This window comes from Vigna umbellata, chromosome 4, assembly GCF_029865625.1.
Source record: "Vigna umbellata cultivar VRB3 chromosome 4, Vumbellata_1.0, whole genome shotgun sequence".
Classification (NCBI taxonomy): Eukaryota; Viridiplantae; Streptophyta; class Magnoliopsida; order Fabales; family Fabaceae; genus Vigna; species Vigna umbellata.
The window spans coordinates 60,378,261-60,402,509 of NC_142168.1; the positions used below are offsets into that span (position 1 = coordinate 60,378,261).

General features: G+C 34.3%; 1 protein-coding gene and 2 pseudogenes across 2 annotated transcripts; 2 read left to right on the plus strand and 1 right to left on the minus strand.

The window, feature by feature from the left end:
* On the plus strand, positions 1-1,127 carry LOC124834282 (WEB family protein At2g38370-like; annotated as a pseudogene).
* A 2,934-nt stretch (positions 1,128-4,061) lies between these two features.
* On the plus strand, positions 4,062-5,897 carry LOC148200768 (cytochrome P450 94A2 pseudogene; annotated as a pseudogene).
* A 13,260-nt stretch (positions 5,898-19,157) lies between these two features.
* On the minus strand, positions 19,158-21,395 carry LOC148200769 (transcription factor MTB3-like). Of its 2 annotated transcripts, none has more exons than XM_088114623.1 (2): positions 21,229-21,395; positions 19,158-20,914 (listed from the first exon to the last, which is right to left on the minus strand). In XM_088114623.1, exon 2 carries the CDS (start codon positions 20,897-20,899, stop codon positions 19,385-19,387), a length of 1,515 nt encoding a protein of 504 aa, XP_087970749.1. In that variant the 5' UTR covers positions 20,900-20,914; positions 21,229-21,395; the 3' UTR covers positions 19,158-19,384. The 2 variants fall into 2 exon arrangements, with proteins under 2 accessions (XP_087970749.1, XP_087970748.1); XM_088114622.1 differs by having other exon boundaries at positions 19,158-20,917.
* Positions 21,396-24,249: the final 2,854 nt, after the last annotated feature.

Here is a 24,249-nt window from a genome sequence, read left to right on the forward strand (position 1 = left end):
ATGGGAGACTTTTGGCCTCGATTCCAACCGAGGTAATATCTCAAAGGATACTGCCTCGGTTCTTCAACAACCGAAGTAGTAAGGAAGAAAAAAAAGGGGGAGGGTGGACCTATGGCACCGGTTCTAGGTTGAACCGCTGCCAAAGCCCCTTTGTTTTTTTAAAAAAAAAATGAATATTGGAGAAAGAACTGATCTTGAAAGAAAGGGAAACTCTTGATGTGTTGAAAGAATTGGAAAGTACCAAAAAGCTTGTTGAAGAATTGAAATCAAAGATACAGAAGGAACAGTCTGAAGTGAACTTGAATCTTCAGCTTGGCGAATGTGATAGAAACTCAGTTGTTGAAGAGAATGAAGAAAAGGAAAACCAGATGAGTCAATTGAATGTTCTTCAACCTTTCAGACAAGGTTTTGCTTCCCATCTTCCATCTGTGTCGGGTTTAATATTACAGGAATTGAAGCAGGCCAAGTTGAATTTAACCAGAACTACTATTGATCTCGCTGATGTCCGAACTTCTGTCGAATCTCTAAATAAGAAGTTAGAGAAGGAAAGAATCTCACTTGAGAAAACGCGTGAGAGGTTAGCTCAAAATACTTCAAAAATATCTTCTCTTAAGGAAGAGCTAAACCATACCAGATTAAGGTTGCTAATAGCAAAAGGGGCTGAAATTAAAGATGCTTCAGATGATCCTTCGGTTATTACTAGAGAGCTCCAGCGATTGAGTTCTGAGGCCGAGAATTTCAAAATAATGGGAGAATCTGCAAAAGCAGAAGTTCTGAGAACAATGTCCGAGATTGAACAGACAAAAACCATGATAAGAATGACTAAAATCAGATTGGTTTCTACCAGGAAAATGAAAGAAGCTGCTGAAGCTTTTGCCCTTGTAGAAATTAACGCATTATCTAATAATGAAAATGAGAGTTTACCTGGAAATCAGATTACTCTTTCATTTAAAGAGTATACCGTTCTGACATGCAAAGCCCATGATGCAGAGGAACAATCTAGGAAGAGAGTTGCAAATGCAATGCTTGAAGTTGATGAAACAAATTTGTGAAACATGACCATTTTGAAAAGGGTAGAAAAAGCTAAAGAGGAAGTTAAAACCAGCAAGAATGCCCTTTTGCAATGACTTAAGCCACATAACAAGCAAACTTGGAGACCTAACACAGAAATGTAGATTCAAGAACAAACAAAAAAATTGAATATCATTCAGACCTTTAATCAAACAGTTCATAAGCAAAAACTGAACTATTGAAACCAGCCAAGCAATGCTCCACCAGTGGCGCACCAACATGTTCGAAAATATCCAGCTAAAAAACCAGATCCGAAAGTGCATCAAACACCGAAATCAATAATTATGAAGAAGCGAGAAAGGCAAGAGCGGCCTTCGTCCTTAAGCTGAAAATAGGGAAGAAGCACCAACGACGACGGTGGCAGTTGGGCAACGACGGCAACCGGGGCGACGACGACGACAACTGTAGGGACAAAGGCCGCGAGGGAGAACGGAGAAACTTCAGTTGTACAAGATGAAGAAGAGAGGCTGCGAGGAAGGAGGAAAACGGAGGTTCAGCCGAGGAAGAAAATGGAGGTTCAATAGGTGGTGATGGCTAGAGAGAAAATGCAGTAGAGGGAGGAAATGCATAACGGAAGTGGAAGAAAGAAGATTCATAATAGGTTAAGTGGCTATGCGAAAAAGTGGGAGTGAGGATATGCTTCGGTTATTCAACTAACCGATGTCTTAGCTCCAAACATATGCTTCGGTTCCACCAACTAACTGACGCAATACCACAGTCCTGAGTGGTTTGCAGTGGGGTTGCAGGACGTGGCAAGCCTATAGGCATCGGGTTTGCTACCAACCGATGCAATAGGACCTTTTCTAAAAAGTTGTCAGCCAAAAGTCTGATTTGCAGGACGTCATGCAGAAGGATAGGCATCGGTTCTGCAGCTAACTGATGCATTATGCTTCTTCCACCTCGGGTTTCTCTAAACCGAGGTATATACTTCTTTATGCTTCGGTTTTTTCTTAACCGAAGCTTATATGACGCGTCAGTAACCACTTTTTATACTAGTGTGAAGAATATTGCACAACTAGAAGTGGGTAAAACTCAGTCAGAGTCACGATAATGAAGGTTACTGGGTTGACAACGACAATTAGGAGTGGGTTAAACTCAACGAGACAGTGTATTGAAAAGATACTAGGAATGTCTAGGGATACCAAGAGTGATAAATAATAATACACAACCAAGAGTATGTGATATACTCGGTTCTAGTAGAACCTTCAAGTTATTTTAGAGGAGAATTGGACGTAGCTCAGTTGAATGAACCGGCATAAAAAGTATGTGTGTCATGTCCTAGCTTTACAAACATTTGACTTTCAAATAATCATATGTGCGAAAAGTACATCATTAGCATGCACACTTATCAACAGACACTCCTCTAAGAGTCACTTCTCCTAAACGCTACAGAGATTAAATAAACACTAGAATTATAAATGTGGCTATTAGAACAACGTTTATACATTAAGAACTTAGCTTCTTATGAGGATCACCCAATCTCTATCAACAATTGTCAAATATTAGCTCCAGAAAGGATTTAAAAAAACGTTATTCAACCCTCCCCCTTCTAGTGTTTCTCGTTACTTCAGGTCAGATCTAACATTCTTAATGAATTTATCGAGTTAATTCTCAACTAAGCCTTAAAAGATTTGAACGTGTCCAATGATTGAGACTTTTTCATGAATAAGATATAGGTATGCATATCTAGAATAATCGTCTATGAATGATATAAAATATTATTGACCACCCCATGAAGGTGTAGGGAATGAGCCACAAATATTTGTATCTATTAATTATAAGATGTTTGTAGGTCTATATACACCTAGTCTCAATGTCTTGGTCTATTTACCTTTAACGCATTCAACACAAACATCAAAGTTTGTGAAGTTAATGAAATTCAAAATCTCATCTACACAAGTCGTTCAACTCTATTTTTAGAGATGTGACCTAAATGTTTGTACTAAAATGTGCCACAATCAATATTATCAATTTTACACTTAGTACCAAAACGATTATGTATTGAATCATTTACTATAGAAAGTTATTGTATCCAACATATACAAGTTATCATTAACCAAAAGTGAATCGGTTCTGACAATATTTGAATTTAAAGATAATTTGAATTTACGGTTTCCAAATGAACACAAATATCCTAATTTGTTCAAATAGGAAATTGAGACCAAATTTCGTCTAAATGATGGCACAACAAAAGTGTCTTTCAAATCCATGAAGAAATTGGTGCACAATAATAACCTAAAATTTCCTATAGCTTCCACCTCTACTGATTTGTCATCTCTCACATAGATCCATCTTTCATAATTAGTTGGATTTCGGTAGCTTATGCATCCCTTCATTGAAACACCGATATTAGTAGTTGCACTATAATCTAACCACCACGTGTTTATCAGTACTAAAGCTAAATTGACCTCAGAACATACCAAAACAAGACTACTACGCTTAAAAATCATGCTATTTGAATAATTCCACTTCTCATAATTTTTCATAAGAGATACTTGAGTCAGTAAGAGAAGTAGGTTTCTGCAATGCAAAGTCGAGATCGAGCCAAGAACTATATGCATGTTTTCTTTCTATTCTTTAAAGTTGTTTAACCCTGGAACAAACTTGGAACAAGAGAAAAGCTAAACAGAGACAACAAATTCAAAAGGGTGGCCAAGATCAACAAGATAATACAAAAACATCATACAAGAAGCACGGATTCCATAAAATAAATAAAAAACTGCTTAAAAGACACAATTTTATTAGAAAAAAGGTCATAATGTGAATTATAACTTTAATAAAAATAACGAAACCCATATTTGTAAAGACAAATTCTTATTTTTCAACCTGAAATAATAAACATATCTTATCCATCTTTGTAAAATTTTTAAAATTTGAAAATTAGTTCCATATTCGAAACAGGAAGCACTTGGTGAGTATAAAGATGCTGCGAATGTGTGAACATTTAGCAGAGAAAGGATCACGTGATTGAGTACACTAACTCGCTAAACATGGAATCTGAAATTTTGTTTTTTTTACTTCTTCTGTTTGCAACTCCCCTTTGGTTCTTAGCCACAATAGTATTTAAAGGCAAATCACCATCCTCTCCTCCTTCTTCCACGCCCCCCGCTGCCACCACCACCGGAATTCCCAAAGTCTATCCTATCATCGGTTCAGTGCCGTCCATCATAGCAAACAAGCATCGACGCATACACTGGACGTCCGACATACTCCATGCCTCCCCCTCCTCCACCTTCGTCCTCCACCGCGGCTTCGGCTCCCGCCATCTCTTCACAGCTAATCCTAGTGTAGTACAACACATTCTCAAGACCAACTTCCCACTCTACCCGAAGGGCCCAACCTTCAAATGCGCCCTTGACGATTTTCTCGGCCAGGGAATTTTCAACGCAGATGGCCCCGATTGGAAACTTCAACGCCAAATATCCAGCCATGAATTCAGCACTCAGAGCCTCCGCAAGTTCATCGAAACCGTCGTCGACGTGCAGCTCTCCGACCGCCTTCTGCCCCTTCTCGATGACGCATCCCGGAACAAAACCATCATCTCAGACTTCCAAAATACTCTCCAACGCTTCACCTTGGACAACATCTGCAAAATCGCTTGCGGCTTCGACCCGGAGTGCTTCCTCCGGGAAACCCCCTTCACCACCGCCATAACCGACGCCACAATAATCTGCAGTAAGAGACTACACGCGGCGTTCCCTCTGATATGGAAAACCAAAAAAGTCCTTAACCTAGGCTCGGAGAAGCGGCTGAAGGAAGCGGTGTCGGAAGTGAAGGATTTGGCAAGGAGAATAATAAGAGAGAAGAAAAAGGAGCTTCGGGAAAAGGAAACCCTAGATTCCGTGGATCTTTTGTCACGGTTTTTATGCTCAGGCCATTCGGACGAAGAGTTCGTTATAGACATAATCCTCAGCTTTATCATCGCGGGGAGGGACACAACCTCAGGGGTGCTCACCTGGTTCTTCTGGCTACTCTCGAACCACCCGCACGTGGAGGAGAAGGTTCTAAAGGAGGTGACGCAGCAAGACACGGTGTACACACACGTGTGTGAGGAAATGAAAGACATGGTCTACACGCATGCGGCGTTGTGTGAGACCATGAGGCTTTACCCACCCGTTCCGGCGAACTCGAAAGAGGCCATGCGCGATGATCTTTTACCCGATGGGAGTTTGGTGAAGAGTGGGTGGAGGGTGACGTATCATATTTACGCCATGGGGAGGTCGGAGAAGATTTGGGGGCCGGATTGGGCGGAGTTTCGGCCGGAGAGGTGGCTGACTTGGGAGGAGGTGGAAGGCAGGTGGAAGTTCGTGGCCGTGGATGCTTTTACTTATCCCGTGTTTCAGGCTGGTCCAAGGATCTGTTTGGGTAAGGAAATGTCGTTCTTGCAAATGAAACGAATTGTGGCCGGGATTTTGAGACGCTTTAAGGTGGTTTCCGACGTGGCGGAACCCAAGTACGGTGGCTACTTCACTTCTTTCATGGTGGGTGGCTTCCCCGTCAGAATTCAGAATCGTAATTAAAAGAGTTAAAATTATTATTTAATATTTTGGTTAAAATGGTGTGTTGCAGGGACAAATAAAACACTTGAATCCTCTAAGGTGATTCTTCTTCCGTGGTAGTTTTCCTAGCCGTTGAAAAATGGGAATGTAAAAATATTATGTGTAGGGTTGTATATGTTATTAGATATGTAAGATATATTGTGTTTTATTATATGTTTGAGAATGATTATAAGTAAGATAATTACTACTTGTTCCTTGTATTAATTTGGATTTTGAGAATGGAAATATAATTGGTGCTAACTTACTATGCTTACCATTCAGTTGACACATTTGGACACAACGTCATTATTTTTCACTATTGAATATTATAGACCGTCCGATCATTGAGTAGTAAAAGGGACGATAAGACAATTAGCCAACGGATTGCGATATTCTAACAACCCAACTTTAACAAAAATTTGACAACGTTTGAACGTTTTATTGGATCATTTTAAATATTTTTTTTAAAATCTATTTTTGAAAAGGGGTCGGTCTTTTTTTTTGAATATTCCGAAATTATCTTTCTTTATTCAGCATTGTCTCCTCTTTCCAATTTAGGGTTTTCATTCTTCATTTGAACTTCTCACTCTCTATTTGGTGAAGTTTTCTCTGGACCCGTTGAAGAATCTCTCTCGACCCATTCAAGAATCTCTCTCGACCCGTTCAAAAATCTCTCTCTCGACCCGTTCAACAATCTTCGTCGACGTTCAATAAATTCCGTCATCGGTGGCCCCATTTGAAGGCTACTTTTGTTTCTAGAGTTCGCGATTTGGGCAACTTACGTTCAACAATCTCTGTGGTTGGTCTGTTCGGTGTCGATTGTGTCGAAGTTGTGAGTTTTTTTTATGCAATGGGTTCGTCCGGTGACATTGCTACTTCGAACAAGGTAATGTATTTTTTCCTTTTTTCAGTATTTGTATTTTGGGATTGGGTTATTGTTTTTGGCTTTTGGTGGTCATTTTGGTGGTTGTTGGTTTTGGGTTTTGAGTTGTGTTGGTTAATGTTAACAAATATTTTTTTTTTTGTGCAGTTGTTTGTTCGTCATTCATTGAAAACCAAGTTTGTTGCTGGTTTGAATGAAATTTTGAGTAAGGAGCACAAGTCCATTATTTCGAAGACGCAATTTGGATGGTTTTTAGAACTACATGATAACCTTAAGATTGGTAGGAATATTTTGAGCAATTTATTGATTAGATGGGTTGATGAGAGAAGTGGTTTTAGTTTTGGAGAAAAATTTGTTGAATTCAAGGAAGTAGATGTTACCTTAAGCTTAGGGTTGGGTTTAGTTGGTGACCAGATTAAATTGAATGAAAAAAAACTTAGAAAAAGTCATTGTCAGAAGTACTTTGGTAATGGAAAATATGACTTGGATTTGACATACGATTTTATTTTGAAACAACACAAAGAGTTGCCTTCAATAGATGTTTGTAGGTTGTACATTTTGGTAGGAATTACTGAGGTATTGTTACCTAATCTCACCAGAACAATATTCCCAATTTTGTTTGAAATTGTTGATATAGAATAAGTGATTTGGGAACTTTTTGTTGGGGTCGTATAGTGTACCATTATCTATTTAGTAGTTTATGCAAAGCTTGTATAGCGTGGAATAAAGGACAAGGTGCAACCACTGTCTTTGTGGATGGTTGTGTATACGTGTTGCAGGTAAATTATTTACATGGATTGTTTGTTGGTAGTGAAATTAGATGACTAATTATGACGTCTTTGATGTATTTCAGATTTGGTTTTGTGATCGTTTCCTTCCTTCTAATGTTTGTGTACATAAATACCCAAGAATTTTGCATTGGATGAATATAAATGTAGGTGACAAGTTCATCAAACGTGCAATGGAGACGAGTGTGGTATGTACTTCACTATTTTATTAATTTTGGTTGAATGAATGGTTCTATACAATGTTCATTGTGATTAAATTGTAGATGCTTCATGATTATGGTGCATCAAGGAAAGAAATGAGTGAGGCATCTGTGAAAGCATCAATTAATCCAACTGGAGAGGGTTTGAAGAAACAAAAAAAGTCAACAACTAATAAGAAACACAAAAAAGCTATTAATGCGGCTTTAGAGGAACAAGATGCTTTAATTGAAGAACTTCAAGAAGAGTTATTTGCATTGCAGGCTGAGCTGCTTGAAGAGAAGAGTAAAGATGACGGTGGTTACACTACGCCTTGTGAGGGAGGAATTTACAATGACTTTGCATATGAGGGAGGAATTTACAGCCATGAAACCGTTATGAAGGAAGGAGTACGCCGAAAGCGTTACAAAAGCAAACATTGTAGAACTCCCTACACTGGATATAGTCCAAAACTTGATTGACTTATGTAATTTCTGAATAGTGCAGTATTTAGTACATGCCCAAGAAGGGATAGTTGTATTTGGAACATTTAATTTGATTGTTAATAAAGAAAGTGCTTATTCTAATTGTGATTGTTATTTTCATTCCATTTGTTGTTTGGTATTATTATTTAATATTCATCCTTTGTGATTGTTCTAACAAATGTGTAGTTTTGTCACCCCCATGTGGATGAAAGACCAAGTAAAGGTGTTTTTAGGTTGAGAGTTGAGTTCGTGCAGTGGTCTTTTAATAAACAGATGTTGTTGTAATTGATTCCAAGGTCCTTTTAATCGCTTACCATTGAGAAAATTCCATTTTGTACCAAAAACTGATGAGTGCTACCCAGACATGGCTGCAGCACTCCCCATGGGTCTCCAAGACTGTGTCTTCAATGTTTTGAGGATTGATTAACCTTGTTGGCCATGGTTGAATGTGTCCACAACAAGAAATTTCAAGTTAGGTCAGTCCTATGTGGATGGAAGACCAAGTAAAGGTGTTTCTAGGTTGAGAGGGGAGGTCTTACACCATTGACACAGGTCTGATGCACGTGTAATCGATTACAGGGGCCTTGTAATCGCTTACCAGTGAAAAATCCCCTTTTGTATCGAAAGTTGAGGAGTGCTACTCAGTCATGGATGAAGCACTCCTTAAGGGTCTGCAAGACCGTGTTTTCAATGTTTTGAGGATTAATTAACCTTGTAGGTCATGGTTGAATGTGTCCACAACAAGAAATTTCAAGTTAGGTCAGTCCTATGTGGATGGAAGACCAAGTAAAGGTGTTTCTAGGTTGAGTGGGGAAGTCCTACACCATTGACACAGGTCTGATGCAAGTGTAATCGATTACAGGGGCCTTGTAATCGCTTACTAGTGAAAAATCCCCTTTTGTACCGAAAGTTGAGGAGTGCTACCCAGTCATGGCTGAAGCACTCCCCAGGGGTTTGCAAGACTGTGTTTTCAATGTTTTGAGGATTGATTAACCCTGTAGGCCATGGTTGAATGTGTACACAACAAGAAATTTCAAGTTAGGTCAGTCCTATGTGGATGGAAGACCAAGTAAAGGTGTTTCTAGGTTGAGAAGGGAGGTCCTACACCATTGACACATGTCTGATGCACGTGTAATCGATTATAGGGGCCTTGTAACTCCTTACTAGTGAAAAAATCCCCTTTTCTACCGAAAGTTGAGGAGTGCTACCCAGTCATGGCTGAAGCACTCCCCACATAGTCTTTACCGGTGACATATGTCCTCCCACAAAAGAACTGGTGAACCAAACATGAAAACCGGTCATTCGACCCCTACTACAGGACGAACCAAATGTGACTTAAATTATGCGAAAATTAATTAATCCACATCATCAACCATCTACATCAAAAGTACCAGACAACAACAACGAACAAGACTCTACTACAATGAAATAATTATTTAATCATATTAATTGATGTTTGCTTTCTTAAGCAGGTCAATTTGAATCGTTTACAGATTATTGTACTAATTTTTATTATTAATCGTACTTTTATTCAAGATCACTGTAATATGATGACTATTTTATTTTGTATTGATATGGTTTTATGATATTAATGTAAACACCATGGAGAGATCAATATGAAAGAAATCTTAGAGTATTGTATTAAATTTGGTATGTTTATGTTTTTACCATTTTAAGAATGCACAATATGAAGTCCTGCTCACCAATAGGGAGCTTTTCTTCCACAGCAGGGGAGTGGCGCTATACTTTCGGTACAAATTCGTGATTTTCCACTGGTAAGCGATTACAGGCTACTCGTAATCGATTACACAAGCACATAACTGCCTATCTTTCTCTTCCTCACAACACCACTTGGATGCAATCATAAGCAACCAATTTTGTGGACACCCTAACTCCTTTCAACCACTACTAAGTACATCCACACGTCCTTGGTCATAAAAATCAACCAACCAAGTGAAGATTGTTAGCAAAAATCAAAGATGAAGTTTTGATGATGAACAGATTTGCACAAGTCAAGATCCATAAAGACAAATTGAAGATCTCTGTATTTTATAAAGCTTTTATAATAATCAAAGTTGATGTAATAGTGCTCAAATATGTATTAGGGTTGATTCTTGTAATTTATATTTGATTTATTTAGTTAATCGATTATTCCTGAGAATAATCAATTAACACTAGCCGTTGGGGGTTTCAGATTTGAAAAACTAGTCGTTGTACTCATTATTAATCGATTAATATTTATGTTAATCGATTAAATGCGTTAGATGGCCCGTTTTCGAAGAATGGAAGGGTATTAGGCTGAGTCTATAAAATGGCTCACTCTTTATCTCAAAAAGAACTCTTCCCTTGTGCAAAAGATCTCTGAACTCTTTGAGAACTCTGTGAGATTGTTGAAGCTAAGGAAACTCTTGTCTGCAAAGTCCTGAAGTGCTACTGCGGTGACAGAGGAATAGCCTTTTCATCCTTGGTGTGTCCGAGGAAGTGCCTGGAAGAGAATCATCCTTCGTGAAGCATTCGAAGGAGGTGGTCATCCTTTGTGAAGATTCAAAGGAAGTGTAAGTTCATCTCTCGTGGTTTCAAGAGAGGTGATATTTCTAAACTCTTACAAATTGTTTTTCTTTGTGACTAATATTTGTAAGTGTTTTGTGTTAGTGAAAAAGGTTTATCTTGTTTGAGATAAGCGACTGGACGTAGGATCCTAGTGATCTGAACCAGGATAAAATCACCTGTGTAATTTTTCTCTTTCTCTTACTCTGTCATTTATATTTAATCATTCGCCCAGTAAGAAAAATTAAGAGAAAAATAATAAAAGGCACAATAAAAGTATATAACCAATTCAACCCCCCCCCCCTCTTGGTTTGTTCCACGCTAATAATTCCGTTGCAGCGATTCTAAGAAGATCTTTCGATATATTTCACCAAATTAGGTCCAACCCCTCAATGGGGAGCTCTTCATCCATAGCAGGGGAGTGGCGTTATACTTTTGGTAACAATTCGTGATTTTCCACTGGTAAGCGATTACAGGCTACTCGTAATCGATATTACACACGCACATAACTGCCTATCTTCCTCTTCCTCAAAACACCACTTCGATGCAATCATAAGCAACCAATTTTGTGGACACCCCAAGTCCTTTCAACCACTACTAAGTACATCCACACATCCTTGGTCATAAAAATCAACTAACCAAGTGAAGATCTTTCAATAAATTTCACCAAATTAGGTCCAACCCCTCAATGGGGAGCTCTTCTTCCACAGCAAGGGAGTGGCGCTATACTTTCGGTACAAATTCGTGATTTTCCACTGGTAAGCGATTACAGGCTACTCGTAATCGATTATAGACACACATAACTGGGAACAATTGTCTTCCAAAAACAGAACTTTCAGGCAATCAACAACAACCAATTTAGTAAACCTATTGTTTCAGTCCAACTCCTCATCAGTACAGGGACACATCAATTTTGACCCAACAAGTTAATGAATAAACTCACTCAACCAAAAACACATACAAAGAAAATGAATATGAAGAATAATTAATCAAGAATAGTTTAGCTGTATTCATTTGCTATAATTGTGTACAATTCTGTAAAAGAATTTAATAGTATAATTATGTACAATGTCTATTCATTTGCTATAAAATAAGAATCTAAACCAAGAACACATTTCTAATGCTATATTAATCCAAAATGTTGCAGCGTTTGAAATCTTCAGACGTTGTCCTCGTCTAGGATCCAGTCACATGTATACTTCTTCCTAAACGCAGACAAGTCCTCCTAAAATGAACATTTTGGAATTTAGAAACAATATGAAGACAACGATGATGTAATATTTACAAATTCATAATTTTACCTACATTTGTATAATCAGGCATGCTTTTGCCATCATATTTCTCCTCTCCATCCCATATTTCAATAGCTTTCATCATTATTACACCACAATCGTATCTGTAAAGTTAAAAAAAAAATACATTAAGTTTCTTAATGGAAACACCAAATATTTCAACACAATGGTAATATAAAATTACGTGTTTGGTTGGACTGGGATTTTGGCTTGTTCAACTAATAAAGGAGACTTGGAATCTTCAAGTCTATCCATCAACAAACCCCAAAACCGTTGAATATTTTTGTCGTTAATGACACATTATTTGAAGAGAAAGTCTATGAGCTAGCATATGCATGTGAAGATCTTGAACCTAAAAGCAACTTTAAAGACATGGAAAGTGAAATATTCATAGAAAGAGTTTGCAAGTTGGAAGGGGAAAATGGGTAACCACATCCATTGCCCGATACAGAGTACAAAGAAAGGAAGAAACCATTGACAAACCAAAAAACCACAGGAACGAAGCACAATACAGTGTGCGAATAAACAATACCTTTGGATAAAAGACGAAAATCGCTGCTGACAAAGTGACCATCGCACCCAACTGACGAAGGACCAACGGCGACGGCAAAAAACGAAACCTTTCGACAAATGACGCCAACAGTGGACCCAAGCGAGACTTCCTCCCAGCACTTCAATGGCAAACCGACACATACGACTTCGTCCATATAGAACGGTGGACCCAAGAACAATTTTCACAGCAGTGGACAAATAGCACTTCGTTGGTGGAGCGAGAGTTTCGAATGGAGAACAAAAAACTGGTGAAAGAGTTTCGTAGGGATGAATTTCACTTTATGAAAGGCGCCAACACGTTTCAGCATTTTTCTTTCCAAAAACACCCTCGAAAACAAAATAAAACTTTTTTAATAAATCATTTAAAACAACAAATGACAGAACTATACGTGTCGTTGTCTAAGTTGTCGAAGAAACATTTTCCTTAGCCAACCAACATAGTTATATGAAAAATCATTGTTGTTTCTGACTTGGCAACATTCCTGTGATAAGTTAATCTCATTTTAAATTTTTTATAAGAATCCCAATCAACTTGTCATCGAAATAGTTGATTCATTTACAAAAACTAGTGTTTTATAATTTTATTATATTAAAAGTATTCCATGTGTAGCTTGTCGCAGAATAATAATAATAAGTTTTACCACTGAGATACTTAAAAAAAAATCCTCTTTGAAGTTTACAGATAAAAAGAATTTACATTAAAAGAAAGAATTGTTAGTATTTTAAAACATTATTTGTATATGAATGTTTAGAAGACATGATTTGTCTATGAATGTTTGCGAACTGAAAGAAGCTTTATTGTATAAGAATGGAAAAGAGCGGAAATGAAGCGGAATGAGACAAGGGCGCTGCAATTCGAATTCGAGTTTTGTCAAAATCTTTGTCGGCGGTGAAAGGTAAAGGAGGAAATTGACGCGTTTGATATGGAAAGTAGAACAGACAAGTGTCTGTGTTCTGATTCTAAAGAAGAACAAGAACCTGAAAAGAAAAAGAAACATTAAAATTTTGAGAAAGAACACTAAAAACCAAAACTAAAAAAAGATGAAACATAAATTATAATTTATATAGGTCTTATAATATTCTTTAATAAAACATTAAAATTCTTACTATTATTAGATTTTAGAAAATCTTTTATTTTTGGAGGACTTTATAACCTCTGCAAATAACCTTCATCAAATGTAACTTCTTTCAAGTGATTTATCATTTATAAAATCTAATTTGTGTGAAACTTTTGTGAAATTTCAGATGACATATTCATAATATTTATTTAAATAAAGCTGTTTACTAATTTGGTGAAAATTTATTCAGATAACATATTATTCGTAATATTTATTCAAATAAGAATATTTATGAATTTCAACTTTCATTTTAACGCATCATTATAAAAAAAAAGTCTTCAATTTTCTACCATTTTGATATACTTTTTCGAAATTTTAAATATTAAAACTATGTTTTTTAAATTATCTTTATATATTTAATATAAACTATCAAATAATCAATGTGTCTTTTATTATCAATAAATTTATAGAGTTATTTATTATTTTGAAGATATTAATATTAGTGATTCTAATTTAAATTTAAAATTTTTATCATTTTAATAAATGATATTATCAATTTTTGTTTTAAATTTTTATTCAAATTACTTAACAACAAATATTTTAATACATTTCAGTAAATACAAATTTAGAATATTACATTAAATAAATAATTTAATTTTTTTTAATTATCAAATAATTTAATCATTATTAAACAATTTTAAATATTATTAACTTTAAATAAAAAAAATTCATTAAAATGTAATCGTTTTTAAAAATATTATATTATTTGAAAGATACAATTTAATTTTAACATATTATTTTATTAACAAGTGCATTGCAACTCAATTTAATATGTTATATATAAGTAATCGAATAAAAATAAACTCTCTTAAAATTCTGTTGTATGGAAAATGTTTTTTTTCCGCTGAATATGGCATGTGTGGTCTAATATGGAATTACATGTGTTTATAAGGTAAAAATTAATAAATTATAATAATAAAAATAAATATAAATAATTTTTATAATTAAATATAATTTCAATCTTTTAATTTTTTTGGAGGTAATTTTTTATTATAAGTAATTATTTTAATTTTAAAATAAACATATATTAGAATATTTTGATTCATGGCAAAAAAAAAATGCAGAAAGCACTCGGAAGATGAAAAAAAAAGGAAAAACTTCTCTTATTGACTAATTTGAATATGAAAAATTACAAAAAAAAAAATACATTGCGAAGAAGAAAGAGAAGGGTATATAAAACAAAACCGAAGAGGAGAAGTTGGGCGTCCTAGTTCAGTAATCTAACTTGACAAATTTAGCTTGGCAAGCTAGCTCGGTTTCAGCCCTTTCAAGTTGGGGAATAAATGTTTTTTATTCCCAGCTTGGAAAAATGAATTTTGGACAAAGATGGGAAGAGATAGGAAGAATGTAGGTTGAATTTTTCAATATGCTTGCGTTTGTGAAATACCTGGTTGGATGCAATTTGAATGGCTGAGTGGTTGTCGCAATATACCAAAGTAGGTTGAGTGAAGGAGGCATGAAGATCTTGAAGAATGTAGTTTAATCATTGCAATTCACATGTTGTTCAGGATATGGTTTCTTGTTTCTTTGATTTTCAGGGGAAAGAGAATTCCCAAGGTAAATAGAAAAACATGTGATGATTTTCTATTAATGGGGTACGAAGCTCACTCTGAATGCATAAAATAAAAGGCCAATGCTTGGAGACAGTTTAAGGTAATGAAGAATACATGTGGCAATGTTGATGAGATTGATTTGGGATAGAGATAAATTGACTAAGATGATTAACTACAATAGGTATGTCCGGATGGTGTTGGTAAGGTAAATGAGGCGACCAATAAGCCTTCAATATGATGAAGAATCCTCATTAATTAAAAGGTTGGTAGAAGTTATGGTAGATCGAAATGTGTGATGTTAGGAGAACACTCGAGCATCCTAATCTCAAGAGAAACTGTAAATATTGGTTTCATCAAGCAGGTGCTCATCATTAGCAAATAATTGGCATTCTTGTTATGCTAACTTAAGAGAAAATGTTAGTAATAGGTGGCATAGGATCAATAAGAAAAATGTGAGACTTTACATTATTGTAATGATCATTTAAGTCGCAAAGAAACTCTAGAGCTACATCCTCTCTTTTTCTTTGGATTATTACATATAAAATAGTCTAAGAACAAGGGAGAGTTACTTTCTCCACTATCCCCAACTGCTTCCTATACCTCTAAAAAAAATTTTAATTACAAATTACCCTTTTTTACTTTAATCATTTACTTTTTTACTTTTAAGTGAAAACCCTAATTCTTTATCACTCATTCTCATTCACAGCAGCAGCCCCCACCCTTACCCCCAACTCTCAGTTTCTCTCTTTTTTGTATCCATTTTTTCCCTACCATTCTCCATATATGTTTCCACTTTATTCCTTCTTTCTTCTCCATTTTGTCCTCCTTCGTGGTGTGTTCATGGTGCGTTGGTGGTGTGGCGGTGAACAACTAACACGAAAACGATTATTATTCAGAAACGTTGAAAGAACAAATGTCTCAAATTTAAGAATTTGAGCATTCTTCAGAGAAAAGAGTCTTAGATGATACGGACAAATTGATCATGCATCACCAGCCAAATGTAGAAGCAAAAACAATATCAAATTCATCCAAATTATGCAGGTACTCACGGAATTGAAGAACACAGAAAGTAGCGAGCGAGGTTGTGAATGGGTGGATTGCAAATTAAATAAGTGAAAATGAAATGAAACCGTAATTTTCGTCTGCAAGTGAAACTACAGTTGTATACTCAATCTTTTTGCTTCGGACCAAATCTTTCAAGACCTTGTTACTAGGCTTGACGTAATGTGCATGATAGATTTTCATTTTAATGTATTTGAATATACATTGTGTGCAGTATGTTTGTTGTGCTAGCTGGTTGCCTGCGTTTTTTGTGTGCAGAGGAAGAAGATAATCGTGCAGCGGATAAGGCACATCTGTTTGTCCTTTAACGGGTGTCGAGATCCGTTCATGGATGTCAAGATCTGTTCACAAATGTCGGTAAAAGTTAAAACTAAAAATTAAATATTACTAAAGGGCAAAAAAATAAATGAAAAGGTGCAGAGAGCGGTGTGTGGTGGTGGAGGGAGTAACTACCAGAACAAGTAGCTTATGTTTGGGTTATTAGGCTCCCTTCCCATGTGGAGAATAGGCCCAAATAATGTGGATCAGTATGTCTCATTAGGTTTAGTCGACATGGGTCAGATTAGTAGGGCACATTAGAGTCATTTAAAGAGAGGAAAAATAAGTAAGAGAAAAAGGAAGAAAGAAAGTCTTTCCCACATAACCCTAAACTTGCATTGGTGTTTTCGTCGTTGTGAAGTCATTCACTTCACTATTTGGATCGTCAATCGGAGGTCTAGTTAGAGAGAAATCAGTCTCGCATCAACAACCATGTTTTGGAGAATTTTCATCTTCTTTGTTCTCGTTTATAAGCATTTGTGCTTAGTTAAATTGACTTATTGAAAACACCATTTGGTGTTGTTATTGGAGACTCTTTTGTACCCTATTATTGATCATAATGAATTTTTTTGTTTGGACAAGTCATGGTTTTTACCCTTGCATTGAGGGGTTTTCCACTTTAAAAATTATTGGTATCTCTTTGTGCTTTGGATTTTGTTTTACTTGTTTGGTGCTCTTCGCAAATTCTCATAAGAAGGAGGATTGATTTTCCATATTACTCTTTGCTAAGTTGTTATATTTTTTTGGACCTTTTCCCATTACTTGCAAACATAGATCGGCTTGGGTTTGAAGTTGTTTATCTCGTCTAAATGACATAAAGCTTAGTGAAATAATAAGTGACCGTGAGATGTCCTTGATTCAAGGTTACAACTTTCATTTGTAAATCTAATATGCGTATATGATCAGCTTGTGAGAAACGGTGCTTCAAATTTGTTCATACCGTATAGGCTTTATCCATTCAAATTATGCTTTGACAGATTGATAGAGATACGAAGTCATGACACGACCATGTTATTACAACATCTATTCCATGCCGAGAAGTCCTTTGTTGCAACAGCTGGCCGAGGCACAGTACCAAGAAAGAACTCAACTTTGTTCTTGGCACTAACGGCTATCAAAACAAATTTACTACATTTATGATAATTGTTTGCATCTAAAACAGGAGAGACTAATAATGTTGTAGGATTCTCATTAGGGTGGATAAAGAAAACTATGGGAAACCATTTCATCAGTCATGGTTGAAAAGAAAGAAAACAAGAAACAAAGAGAAAGAAGATAATAGATCAAGAAAGAAAAGATAAACGCATAATGTCATCTAATACCATACTATAATATCTTTTATTCAGGACACAAAGAAGATGCAGAACCCAAAAAATACAAAAAGAGAAGAAGAAAAAGAAGAGAGAAAACTTCTCTTATTAATTAATTTGAATATAAAAAATTACAAAAAAGAAAGACACATTACATAGAAAGAACATAAAGATATATAAAGAAAAAAAAAGTTCGACGAACTAACTCGACAAATTCAATAAGCTAGCTTGACAAGCTAATCCAATTTTAATATATACTTTAAAACTGTTTATTTACTCTTAACATTTGTCATTGTAGCTTCTTTGAGCATTACTAATTTTCATCCAATAAATGGATATCCTTAAACAAAGACATTCTCATTTAAATGCACCAGTACAATCGAAGAGTGAAACTGTCGCTCGTAAAAAAACCAAACTTTACCTACTACACATGTTATTTATCCACCTTCCAGGATTTATTAAAACAAAACTATGATATAAGATAAGATGTTATTTTTTTTAAAAGTTAATTATTATTTTCTTTGTTTAAAATTATTAGAAGTGTAATTAGGAGTCACTTTTTTAGTATGGTATAAATAGTAAAAAATTAGTTAGACTTTATCAAGTTTAAATATATCTCCAGAAAAAAACATGTATAAGAAGGCACCAAGAATAGAAGATCAATACTAACTGAAGTCCTAATTTAACTTATATATTTTCCATAAAAAAGAGTCAACAAAACAAAAGGAAGACGTGTCCGATTATACATGGGAGATTTTTTTTTTTCATTTTTTCAATTTTAAATTTCAAATCTTTTCTCTTTTTCTATTCAAATTTTAAGCCAAAGAGAGTGTATTCTAAATCTCTCATTGTATGTAATTAGAGGCACATTTAGATATAATTTAGGAGAAGAATGTTGGACTCATAAACCATAAATAACCATCTCCACTCTTTGTAAATATCTTTTGAAATGAGTTTGTAAGAAAAATACGTGTGTATATTATTATCTACTTTGAATTGTGTCTTTGACTCTTGAACACAAGTAATGACTTTTTCTTGAACTTTTATCTAGGAAAACGATTTCTTCATCTTTGAAGAAGTTTTTCTTTTGTTCCTACAAGACTCAAACCTATTTTAATAAATACCCACTTAAACGTACTACATAAAATAAAATAATGCAATATATGCATAATTGAAGATTGAGGTCAGGCGCAGCCCAACAAAGAATAGGTAATGCAAATAGCAGAAGAATGCACAGTAAACACAGCAATATTTAAGCCCGAAGGGCATTAAAGAATATAACATTGTATGCGTCATTTATTTCAAGATATATTATTGTATTTTGAAGAATAACATTATCAATAATAATATTATACTAACAAAAGAAAGATGTTTCATATGGTCCAGAATTTGCCAGTTGAGTAAGCCAAAAAACAAAATATGATGATCCGATGTTATGGCATTTTTTTCGCTTAGATTGATGGTTATAGAAAATATAGTTCAACTTGTATTATCCATCTCCTGAAATTCAACCACTAATTTACTTAGGTACATAATTAAGGTTATTGATGATGATCTGAATACATTTTAAAACAGATTACAAGTAACAAATAACACTAAGAATAATCATGTCAGCCTATCAGACAAACTGAGGGTAATTCTAAGAAGACTTAAAGCATCATTGAGATGCTACATAAATATGATCTCATGGTCAATTTTTGGATAGGGCCGCTTCAAGCTTTTCTTTCAACTGTATGGCAGCAGCCTCCCCTCCCTCAGTTCTTATGGAGAATGTATGAATGATTTTATCATCAGTAGTAGAAACATTGGTGTCTTGAGCCACAATTTGATGCTCCCTGAAAGTTTTAACTACATCAGAAACAGGGTGAGTATCCAAAGGGCATCTCACTGTCACAACTGTGTCATCCTCTCTTTCCTGAAAATCCATATCTGGCAAGGATAGCTTCTGGTCCTTGTTGTTAATCATGTTCTTCTCAGCTTCCAACACTTTGATCTTCATCTGGAGATCAGTGATGAAGGTAATGGCATCACCAAGCAAAGATGCCTTGTCCATTTTAGATATATTGGGGACAACAGCTCTTAAGGCATAAAACCTCTGGTTAAGCTTCTCACGTCTCTGTCTCTCTGCTTCAACATGATTCAGTGGTTCCTCTCTCCCATTGGCAGGTTTTCTACCTCTTTTTCTGGGCTTCCGCTCATCTGCATGAATTGAGGACGTGTCTTCATTACCAAGATCTAGACAAGGAACCCTTGCTTGGGCATTAAAATTCCCACCCATCATTTGATTCAATTGAGGGAACATCTTCCCTTCACTACTGTCCCCCAAAGTTCCATTGGATGAATTTCCATACGCATGGTTCAACCCCAGTGCTTGAACTTCAAAAGAGTCTGAAGTAAAACCAGGATCATCTTCCACCTTTGGGGAGAAACTAATGGTTATAGACTGAGATTTTGTATCCCCCAGGCTTAACTCGTGCCCAAAAATCTTCGGAAACACCTTAGTCTGCCCGGGACTGGATTCCCCAAATGCTGTCTTCACCATCTCCACAAAACCCTGTTCTTCGGACACCACTTCATTCGAACCAAGCTCCACCACCCCAGATTTCAGAGGAACAAAAACAACAGTTTGAAGACCAGCCACTTTCCCTAGAAATGATCTAGATTCTAATTGATTCAAACAAGCGGCAGCATCAGATGTCCAAATCCATTTACCAGATTTGAATGAACTCCCAGGACCACATGGCGAATCAAAACCGAATATGTAACACATTGAGGATAAGTAAAACATGAGCAAATCAGACAACCTATCCAGTCTTGCATAATTAGCCTCTTTCGACACAGACCCACCAAAACAGGCATCAAGCTTCTGCAGCACCATCTTTCTCACCTCCTGCTCATCGTCCTTCCCCATTGAACTCCTCTTCCCTTTGGGATCACTGCAATGCCCGTCACCCCAAATCAAGGCAGAACCACCAGATTTCAAGCCAGCAACTTGCCAGAACACTGCATAGTTCCACTTGGAACCATCAACAAGCTGGCACAACCTCTGACGGAGGGTCGAGTCAGCACCGACAGAAGGAGCAACAACGCTGGAAAAGACATTATTGGAAAGTGCTGAAATGAAAAACGCAACAGCCTCTGCACCCAATACAGACTCCAACACACCCTTGTCTTCTTCGTTCAGACAAAACTTCTCCCCCATCATCTTTCTTCCTCCCTCCTACTTCATATATATCAAGATCAAAAAAACAATTCTCAAAAACGTTTCACTGGCATCTCACCCAAGCTTAAATTTCCAAAACCCCAAAATTTACATAAAAAAACCCTAAAATTAAAACCTTGAGAATATCCAACCAAACCCCACAAACTTCTGAAATTCATGACATGTGTCTTTCCAATTACATATAAAGGATGATTATCACCACCAGTCTAACTTAGTCTTGAGCTCCAGCTTAGTAAGTCGCAAACCCAATGAAAAATGTTTACCAGGAACAAACAAATTCAGCATAAAAACAAAAGAAAAAACAGAATTACCTGAACGATATTGATTTGGCGTGGTGTATGACGAATAGGTAGATAGAGAAAACTTTGAACAGATATAAGATTTGGAAAACCAGAGAAAGAAGTTCCGTCTGAGATCTGGAATTAAGCTATTTGTTCTTCTTTCCTTTAGTTTTTTTTTTCTTTTACTTTGCCTATTAACGTTTATTATTGCATTGGTTCACTATACGGTGGCACTAATATGTCCTCTAAAGTCTGATTAGAAAACATTGAACCACAAATATTCTTATACACAATATCTTATAAAATTTTAATAATAAGACTTAATTATTTTAATACTTATTAATCTAAAGAATTTTAATAAAATTTGCATTGTGTATCTTTATGAAGCAGTTAATTTCAAACTTAACAATTTATTCTTAAAAAATATTTTTTAATTAACTAAGGATGTAAAATTGTTTCAGATGTTAATTTGTTTGAATTAGTTTTTTTAATAATATAAAAACTTATATTAATCCTTGAAAAGGTTTTCTTAATCTTGCTAAATTTAAATGTGCCGCAAATTAACTCCTTATGATTAAGAAAAGTCATTTTCTATCATATAAATTTAAATTATTAATTTCTGGGACACTAATCATAATAGACAAAAAGAACAATTATTGTTGTTAAAAATTTGATTGGAAATCATGTGTACTAGATAAAGTGTGTACCCCAAAATAAAAATTATGAGATGTTGTGTGATAGAGATTTCAATAATTAAGGTATCTATATATTATATTAGATGGAAAATGATATTTTGACAATACGTGTCATTTTGTGATTGGTTCAAAATTACTCCACAATCAATAATAATAATAATTATAAACACTAACCATGACCAATCACAAAATGACACATAGATGATGTTAAAATATTGTTAATGTATCATTATTAAAATGATGTCATATTATATATAGAGTTCTCTCATCCAATGCTCCTTACTCAACTATAACATATTATATATATAGGGGTTTGCTAAGGCGTTGGTACATTTTAGCAATGTGTACCGGGTTTTAATAGACAAAAATATCCTTATATATCATGGATTCAAGTTTTAAGATTAAGGGTATTTTAATAATTTTCATTCTCAAAACTAAAAAAAAAAAGAATCCCCTAAACCCTTATTCACCTCTCTCATTCCTCTCAACCCTTTCTCTTTCCTCTTTCTCACTCCAATTTTTTGTAGCCCCAATTGAAAAAACTAGAAACACTTGTTGTTAAACAATCTTACAAAAAAATGATTTTATAATGAGTTTTCATCTTATAATTTTTGTCTTATCTAATTTTATCCAATTTTCACAAGCATAAAGTATTGGTAATTGACTTGGAAAAAAATCAGAAATACTCGCTATTAAACAATTTCTTACAAAAAATGATTTTATAATGAGTTTTTATTTTATAATTTTTGTCTTATCTAATTTTATGTAATTTTCACAAGCATAATGACATAAGAGGAGTTGGTAATTGGCACAGAAACACTCAGTTGTTAAACAATTTCTTACAAAAAAATGACTTTATAATGAGTTTTCATTTTATAATTTTTGTCGTATATAATTTTATCTAATTTTCACAAGCATAATGACATCCGAAAGAATTGGTATGTGTTTCTGATTTTTTTCAATTGGGGCTACAGTAGGAATGACAGAGAAAAGGTTGGAGTGAGAGAGATGAAAGAGAAAGGATTAAGAGGAATGAGAGAGGTGAGTAAGGGTTTGGGGGGTTTCTTTTTTTTTTTTAAGTTTTGAGAATGAAAATTATTAAAATACCCTTAACCTTAAAACTTGGAATCAATAATATATATAAGGGTATTTTTGTCTACTAAAATCCGGTACATATTGCTAAAATGTATCAACTGAAAAACAGGCATAGGCGCGTTAGCAAACCCCATATATATATATATATATATATATATATATATATATATATATATATATATATTATATAATATGTTATTTGCTTTTATATTTATTTTTAATTATATATTTGATGTAAATATTTTTAAATTTAAATAATTATTTTATTCTTTAAGTGACTATGTTTTAAAATTTAATTTTTTTCGATTTGATAATTTTTAAAGCTTAATATTTTTATATTCTCAATTTTACTTTTTAGGAACTATTTTTTTAAAATTAAAATGATTTTTTTTACTAATAATTATTTGAAGTTTAATTATTTAACAACTTTATTTTTTTAACAAGAATTTTGGAAATAAACTTAAATATTTAAAAATTTAACTCATAAACTATATTGAGTATTTTTTTTAAAATATATTAGGAAGAGAATATTACATAATATTTTATTACTAAAATGAAAATAAATGATAATTATAGTGTAATCAGAATCGTATAGAATACATACATAAATACATGATTTTTTAAAATTATAATTAAAGTATCGTTTATACTATCATTTTTAATAGTAAAAGTTATACAAATATTCTCTCCGTAATATGAAGTTTTAAAGGTTAAAATACTTTAATTGGTTGAGAGTGTGGTTCTTAAACTTGAACGAATAAAGGGAATAACCTATTAAACGGAAGCAATAAAATAAACAACAAAAACTAAATAAAACATAACTTCAATATAGAACATATGCACATTCTAATAGGAGAATGAATATATCATTTTGGTTTAATTGAATTTTAAAAAACTTTTACTTTTGATATTTTTAATTAAATTTTTATTTTAACATTTTGTCTTTTATTAAATTTTTAAAATAGTTATCTTATTGTTTAATTTTTTATCAATAAAATTTTAGGTGTTCTCTTTACAAATTTTTCATGAGCTCAATGTTCTATGATATAACTTATCTTTTAATCTTTATTTTTAAACAAATAACTTTTTCAATTCCTACAAATAACTAATTGATTGATTTTTTTATATATTTTTTAACTTCCAAAGTTTTTTTATAGATGTCAAAATGAGTCAATCAGACACATACTTGTTGGTTTATTTAATATATTATCTCATGGATTAGTGAGTTAATATATTATCTCACTAACAAATGTTTTATTTT